General features: G+C 34.7%; 1 protein-coding gene across 1 annotated transcript in view; it reads right to left on the bottom strand.

Annotated features, from left to right (window-relative positions):
- The window catches only part of PUM2 (pumilio RNA binding family member 2), a 95,612-nt gene that overhangs the window by 8,264 nt on the left and 78,702 nt on the right, over nucleotides 1-8,646 (bottom strand). The window contains exons 15-17 of the mRNA XM_042780742.1: nucleotides 4,299-4,566; nucleotides 875-1,004; nucleotides 102-236 (exon numbers count right to left, since the gene is read on the bottom strand). Coding sequence (XP_042636676.1) covers nucleotides 102-236; nucleotides 875-1,004; nucleotides 4,299-4,566 — 533 coding nt within the window. The remainder of the gene's footprint in view (nucleotides 1-101; nucleotides 237-874; nucleotides 1,005-4,298; nucleotides 4,567-8,646) is intronic.

Raw genomic sequence — 8,646 nt, forward strand, 5'->3', positions numbered from 1 at the left:
TTCACCCAGATCACAATTAAAAAAAAAAAGGCAACAAAAAAAACCCAAGTAATAATTTAAAAGCTGAATAAAGTAGTAAAAAAATTTTTGTCTTAACTTACAATTACCTGCTGGTCAGATGAAATAGATTCTAATGCTTTCTGAATAACACGGCAACCATACATCTGCAAGGCTAAGGGTAGTACGTGACCACGGATACGAGTAGCCAGGGCTAATTTTTGATCCAAACTCCCAAACTGACAAAAAGAGAATAATATTAATAAAAAGTGATTACAACATTACCTTCTTTAACTTCAATAAGACACTGTTTGTAAGGTACTGAGTCTATTTTTAAAACATCCTATTTATTAATGGGGGGTGGAGGGTTGCTGAAGGGAACAGTTAAGTCACACTATTTGAAATTTGTTATTACCAATACCATATTTTTTAAAAAAATACATATACACTTTTCATTTATTATCTCAAACAAACAAAAAATCACCTTTAATATATAAACTTCTGAGCCATTTATACAGACCACTAAAATTCATTCACCCAGATAATTCTCAACTATATTCTAACACAACTGTGGTGGGGATTTGTTAAGTCAAGCTAAAATGCCAATGTGTAGTTATATACTGAAAATTAGCTAAATTAAAATGAAATATAGCTAAGAATTCAAATAAAGACTAAAATATTCATTAACTGGTTCACCTTTTATTCCCAAAGAATCATATTTTCAAATATTAATCAAGATTTATATTAAACTTCTCATTTAAAATAGGCTCATATATTTTTATATGAAAATGAATCTTACTAACCAAACTTTGAAAGCAGTTTTTAGTATTAAGTACAGTTGGATGGATATACTGATATGCATTGCATGCTTACTTACCTCAAAAAACTTCTGTATAACATAATTGCCAAAAACATCTGTCATTAACTGATAAGCTGCTTGTAGTATTTCATTAAATACCATCTGTCGCTCAGCTGGAGTAGCTCTCTCTAGCTTTTGCTGGATGAATCTATTGGGGAAAAGTTTTAAATGGTATGACAGCAAGTTGAAAACAAGCTCCTGTAGAATCTGTACTTGAGCACTACGTACATACACAGTCACACCTCCACATACATATACACAAAAAATTATTTTCAGAAATAATAATATACTTCAGACAGGAGCTCTGGCAGTGTAGTATCTAAGGCATTTATGTGATTGCTAACCAGAAGGCTGGCGGTTCAAACCCACCAGCGACTCCTTGGAAGGAAGGTTGGGCAATCTACTTCTGTAGTGATACTCTCTCGGAAACCCAAGGAGGGGTCGTTATGAGTCGGGGGCCGACTTGATGGCAGTGGGTGGGTTTTTATACAATAGACAGCCAATTTTAATAAAAAAGGACAAAAAGAATGACACATTTATTTCTATTACATCCTAATAATTACTAGTTGCTATTATTTTTATTAGGTGCTGTTGAATTGTGACTCTACATACAACAGAATGAAACAGTGCCTGGTCCTGCGCCATCCTCACAATCACTGTTACATTTGAGCCCATTGTTGCAACCATTGTTGTCGATCTAATTCTTTGAAGGTCTTCCTCTCTTTCGCTGGCCATCTACTTTACCCTGCATGATGTTCTTCTCCAGGGACTGGTCCCCCTCCTGATAACGTATCTTAAGTATGTAAGATACTTAAGGAGCATTCTGCCTATACTTCTTACAAAAGACTTGTTTGTTCTTCTGGTAATCCATGGTATTTTTAATATTCTTCATTAACACCATAATTCAAACGTGTACAATTTTCTCTGCTCTTCCTATTCACTATCCAACTTTCACACGCATATAAGGTAATTGAAAATATGATGGTGTCAGGCACATCTTGGCTTTTTAACACTTTAAAGAGGTCTTTTGCATATTTGCCAAATGCAATATATACACTGACCTCTTGACTGCTGATTCTATGGCTGTTGATTATGGATCCAAGTAAAATGAAGTCCTTGACAACTTCAATCTTTTCTCCATTTATCATTATGTTTCTTACCGGTCCACCTTCAATAATCTTTGCGTATGTTGAGGTGTAATCCACACTGAAAGGCTAAAACTGCTTCAGGTTCTCTTCGCTTTTAGCAAGCAAGGTTGTTTCAATCTGCATATGGTAGGTTGTTAGTGAGTTTTCCTCCCATCCTAATGCTGTGCCTGTTATTTTTCATATAGTCCAGCATCTTGGATTATCTCTTCAGCAAACAGCTTTAGAAAGAACAGTGAAAGGATATAACTCTGACACATACCTTTCCAGATTTTAAACCATGCGGAATCCCCTTGTTCTGTCTAAACAACCCCCTATTGATCTACACACAGGTTCCTCATGAGTGCAATTAAGTGTTCTGGAATTCCCATTCTTCCAAATGTTGACCACAATTTGTTTTCACAATCAAATGCTGTGCATGGTCAATAAAACACATGTAAACATCTTTCTGGTATTCTCTGCTTTAAGCCTAGATCCATTTGATAACAGCAATGATATTTTTTGTTCCACATCCTCTTCTGGATCCGGCTTAAATTTATGGTAGTTCCATGTTGATGTGCTGCTGAAATCATGTTTGAATTATCTTCACCGTAATTTTACTCACATGTGTTATTAATTATATTGTTTGATAATTTCCACATTCTGTTGGGTCACCTTTCTTTGGAATAGCCACATATATGGATCTCTTCCTGTGAGTTGACCAGGTAGCTGTCTTCTAAATTTTGTGGTGCAGACTAGTGAGTGCTTCCAGCACTGCATCCATTTGCTGAAACATCTGAAAACTGGCATTTTGTCAATTCCTAGAGCCTTACTTCTCGCCAATACTTTCAGTGCAATCTGAACTTCTTTCAATACCAGTTCTTGATCATATGCTACCTCCTGAAATGGTTGAACATCTTTTTGGTAAAGTGACTCTCTGTAATTTGTTCCATCTTCTTTTGATACTTCTTGTGTCATTCAATATTTTGCCTATAGAATCCTTCAATATTGTTAACTCAAGGCCTGAATTTTTTCCTCAGTTCTTTCAGTTTGAAAAATGGTGAGCATGTTCTTCCCTTTTGGTTTTCTAACTCCAGATCTCTGCACATTTCACTATAATACTTCATCTTTTTGAGCTGCCCTTTGAATCTGTTCAGCTCTTTCACGTCATCATTTCTTCCTTTTGCTTTAGCTACTCTCCATTCAAGAGTAAGTTTCAGAGTCTCTTCTGGCATCTATTTTGATCTTTTGTTTTGTTGTGTTTTCCATCTTTTTAATTATTCTTTGCTTTCTTCATGTACGATGTCTTTGCTATCATCCATCCCACAACTCGTCTGGTTTCTGGTCATCAGTGTTTAATGTGTCAAATCTATTCTTGAGATTGTCTCTAAATTCAGGTAGGACATATTCAAACTTATACTCTGGTTGGTTAGACTGACAAAAATCTGGGTATTGAGGAAATTAATTTTGCTTAAGTTAGTTCTGCTACGTTACAATCAATGAAACAGAAAATTACTAAGATTTTGCTGGTTATTCTTTTTTTGAAATAATATAAAAAATATTACTAAACCTTTAGGAATAAAACTGCAATACTTCCTAACTGAGCTAGCAGTTTGGTCACTACAAGATTTATTTGCTATTCGGAAGGATCTTTCCATTAAGAGAAAGATAAAATTTGTATTCAAGTCTCCAATTAAAAACTTTTTTTTAAAAATCTCAGGTTTACTTTAAAAACATAAAACATTTCAAATTTATTAAGTATGTTAGAATTCTAGTTCAATTTTCCTCTCTGAGCTTTTTTTGGGAACACTAATTCATATATATCTTTGAAGTATTACATTATGTATAATATGCTTAATGTACAAAGGCAACAAATTTTCTTATTTAAAAAAAGTGGAATATTTCAATTTAAGCCAAGTCACGCTAAATATTAACCCATAAAACATATAAGTATTTAAATTTTTTTTAAAAGGCAAATTATATATACATGAGGGATACTTAGCCATAAAAGTAATTCAGAGCAGTATCTTCAAAGAAATAAATGTGTTCAGAGCGCATGTAATCAAAATCATCCAATGTTAACATTCTAACATTACTATATTTTCATTGTGCACAACTGGGAAACAATTAAAAAAGAAGTAACTTTTTTTATACTTTATCCTAACATGAAGAAAATATATACAATCCACATTTTTTTTTTAAACTTTCCAGTATTATCTAGATTAGCTGATTCCAGTCAAGAAAAATTTAGGCAATTACTAGACAGTAATTTTCAAAGCAACAATGAAGTAGAAAGTATATAAATCACAATCACCCACCTAGAACCATGCTGGTCTTGAGAAAATTCAACTATGTGTCCAATCAAGTCTCTAAGTTGAAGGTTTGGGAAGCGGTTGTTTCTGAAATCTTCCAATAATCTACTGCGGCCAGAAGGCATAATATCAGACCTATTATATCGAAGCCGAGAAGGAGGAAAGAGCTGGCTGCTGGAGCTAAACAGACTGGAAGTGCTTGAAGCACTTCTATATTTTGCTTCTGCTCCAGGTGCTGCAGAGATATAGCGACCACTACCATTTGTCAGTCCTCCTACAACAAAGCAGCTGTGGTCAGCAAGTATCTTTGACAAAGTCAAAAGTTTCACAAATAAAAGTTACTTAAGCTATAAATTCAGTCAATAAAGAAATCTTTCCTCTACTAATTCCTATTAGTTATGACAGGAAATTAAAACTGGCAGGGAAAAAAAAAAAATCACACATTTACTTAACATATATGGCTGTATGAGAAAAAGGGACTGGAAAACATGAGAAAAACCAACCTATATTTGTTCTCTGAAACTTAGTTTAAAATGTAATTATAAGAGCTAATATCATATATTAATACCAGAATACTAAAACCAACAACAAAACTTTCAATTACATTAATGAGCAAGTTATAAATAACTAGCAAATATATATTTTAAGTCACTGAGACAGTTTGGAATTCACTTATAAATAGAATAACATATGGTGCTAAATTTGTACTTTCTGAAATATATATATGTAAAGACAAACTATTCCATATTTAACCCACTGATTAAATGCCCCCTAGTATTATAATAAATCTAAATTAAATATTAATTTAAAAAATTATTCATGGCAAATATTGCATTTTACAGGCATATACAGTAGTAATAAGGAGGTTATTATTCCAGCACCTTAGTACTGATAATTTAAGACAAATGAATAAAAAGGTTCATTAACTTATATCCATTCCAAAAACAAGAAAATTAAAGGGCAGTCAAAAGAAACAAAAATAAGAAAAACAGGAGTTGTTTTCATTACGATCAATGGTTTAAAAGTACTTGACAGTGTCCTTTTAAAAAAGAAAAATGTATAAAAAATTATAAAATGCAGATTTACTTAATAGTTCAAATAAAATTTATCATCAACTTTATGCTATTATATACCAACTCTATGTAGAGTAGTGCTATATATGCAATCCAGGCCACAGGGTATAGAAGATCCCAAGGACACACTGTCAGTGTAAAGTTATGCAGAGCATTAATGGCCAAAAGGAGTGACAAGGAACAATGTCAATTATAACCCTGGAGGCTGAACTGGGTTAGAGCATTCCTCTCTAGCATTCTATCCCCACTGCCCTAGCTTTATTTTTCTTCACTGGACTTCTCATCATCTAGCATATTACACATTTACTTATTTATTTGAATCCCCAGTCCCTTCACAAAATTATATTCATCTACATACTACATATCCAATGTTTACAACAGTGTGTGTTAGACAGTGAATGTACATTAACTATTTATTGAATGAAAACTCCAACCAAAAAACAAACTCACTGCCGTGGAGTTGGATCTGACTCACAGAAACCCCTCCTTGGGTTTCTGAGGTGGTATCACTATGGAAGTAGGTTCCCCAACCTTCCTTCTGAGGAGTGGCTGGTGGGTTTGAACCGCCAGGCTTCTGGTAAGCAGTCAAATGTCTTAGGCACTATGCCACCAGAGCTCCAGCATCAACTGCCTAAGGCCCAGTTCTGGAATATCCTTTGAAAAAGTATGCATTACAATCTATTTTATACATCAAAATTGTGTGTGCCCCACCCTATACCAGATATACTTAACTATTTCAGTACCCATGTATGAAAAATAAAAAATGTGAAACAGTTCAGTGTTTTAATAATACTAGTTCAAGTCGCTCAGTACCATCAATACTTCCATTTCCTATTACTATTTCCAATTATATAACTCCGATCAACTGATGACAACAACAACTGATCACTAGGTCATTTGATTCTTTAACAATGCAATCCAGACAAATTTAACTAATACTACTATAACTGGGTCCTCATCAAATCTTACACTGGGTTTGTAGCTAGCATTCTCGTCTTTTTTGTGAGGTAACAGGTACTTTGATTACCATTCCAATCTTTTTATACATAGCAATTATACTTTCTCATTCAAAGGGCAATGTGATGATGCCATTTTTATGCCAAAGATCTACAGCATTCTGTTAGAGTAAAAAAAAACTCACTGTCGTGGAGTTGGTTCCAACTCATAGTGACCCCTCCTTGGGTTTGAACCGCCAGCCTTCTGGTTAGCAGTCAAATGCCTTAGGCACTACACCACCAGAGCTCCACTAAATTCTTCAACTTAAATTTTAAGTCATTGTTCCAAACTTGTATTTCACACAAATATCCTATTAGTGTCCCGTTCACGTCTCTCCATTCTTACTCATTACTATCTCTACACCAATGTTCATCATTACCTCAAACATAAGGATTCCTCTATCTTTAATACACTTCAGATTTTCAACACCAAATTAAAAATAAGAATTTAGAAAAGAAATGATAGAGCCAATTTTATTTGGTATTTTTAAAGTAGTCCTACCTATCTCCAAACAGGAATTTTTCCCATCTAGGTATTCTTTAAACCTACTACCGCTGAGTTGCATCTGACTCACAGCAACCCCCACTGGGTTCCCAAGGCAGTAAGTCTTTATGGAAGTAGACTGCCTGGTCTTCCCTTCCATGGAGTGGCTGGTGGGTCTGTACCACCAACCTTCTAAGTAGCAGTCAAGTCCCTTAGCCACCAGCACAATGCCTAAGGCAGCTGACTGCTAACTGGAAGGTTGGCAGTTCAAACCCACCAGCCACTCCACAGAAGGAAGACTGGACAGTCTACTTCCATAAACATTTACTACCTCAGAAACCCAAAGGGGTTGCTATGAGTTGGAATCTACTCCATGGCACTGAGTTTGGTTTTGGTTTAGAGGTATTCTTTAACTCTATTCTATCAATTTCTGGGAACAAATTAACTAATAGAACATATGACAATTCAGAATACCTGATAGTGCTAAATTGTCTTGAATTAAGCAGGTTACCTATTTCAGGACTGAGGGATAGTCTACCGTTTACCTTATACTCTTCAAAAACACCAAGATCATAAAAGACAAAGACTAAGAAAAAGTTCAAGATTAAAGAGAAAGGAATCATGACAAATAAATGTAATGTATGGCCCTCAGATGAATCCTAGGCCTTCAAATCAACCAACCAACTTATCTATCTTTCTTCTTTGGTTAGAAAGAAATCAGTGAGACAACTAGCAAAGTTTGAATAAAATCTGCTGATCTGATAGCATATTACGTTGATAATTGTGGTTATGTTAAAAAAAAAAAAAAGTGTTTTTTTGTGAAACATACATTGAATATTCAGCAATCATGGGACATCATATTTGCAACGTCCTTCTCAAAAGTTTCAGCAAAATAATGTATGTATAGTAAGAAAGAAAGATAGGTAAAATGGTAACATAGAGAATCTGGGTGATGGGTATTCTGGAATATTTTTGTGCTAATTTGTAACATTCTGTTAAGTCTGAAATAACTTCAAAATAAGTTAAAAACAAACCAATAAAAAAAATCAGGTCATCCATATTCATACTATTGCTGCTGGCAGTCTAAAAACAGAATAATAAATAGGTCCTTTTGGTTCATCACTGACTTGCTGTATGTACTATTTACCACTGCTTTATCACTATTTAAATTCTAAGCATGCATGGGACATGGAGATCAGTAATATAAATTTGACAGATGAGGTCACCATGGTCCAAAAGCAATCTAACAAGCAGCTAGTCAGCCAGAACCCTTATGCTAGAGCTTCTCAAAACAGCAAGTTGCTTCTTATACACTTATTTAACAGACAGATATCTTTCAAGTTCATGCTTGACAACTGAATTAAAGTAAGCATAAGATTTTTATTATACTAATGGAGATAATATGATTTTATAAGTTCTCATTAATTTCCTTGAGTAGTACTCTGTTTTTGTCTGAGTGGGAGACAGCAACAGTCCCCATAAGACACAACTACACATACACCTCATACACCTTCACGTACTGAGCAAGAGCCACGACCTCCTTCTGCACCAACAGGACAATGATTAAAAAAACCACCAAGAAGAGCCTGAATCACCTTGGTTGCTCTTCACAAACAGTTAACAGAGATCTAAATACAACACCACCACAATGTCTCAGAGACAACAGACCATCACAGTCCACACAAAGAAGGAAGATAAAGCGATAGAAACAAGGGAGCAGGATACAGACCCAGAACACATCCCTGAGGAAGAAGCAGCACTGGAACTCTCTGATAAGGAATTCAAAAGAATTATATTTAGGT

The sequence above is a fragment of the Orycteropus afer genome, unplaced genomic scaffold, assembly GCF_000298275.1.
Source record: "Orycteropus afer afer isolate SDZICR_OR568_19922 unplaced genomic scaffold, OryAfe1.0 scaffold00058, whole genome shotgun sequence".
NCBI classification, from domain to species: Eukaryota; Metazoa; Chordata; class Mammalia; order Tubulidentata; family Orycteropodidae; genus Orycteropus; species Orycteropus afer.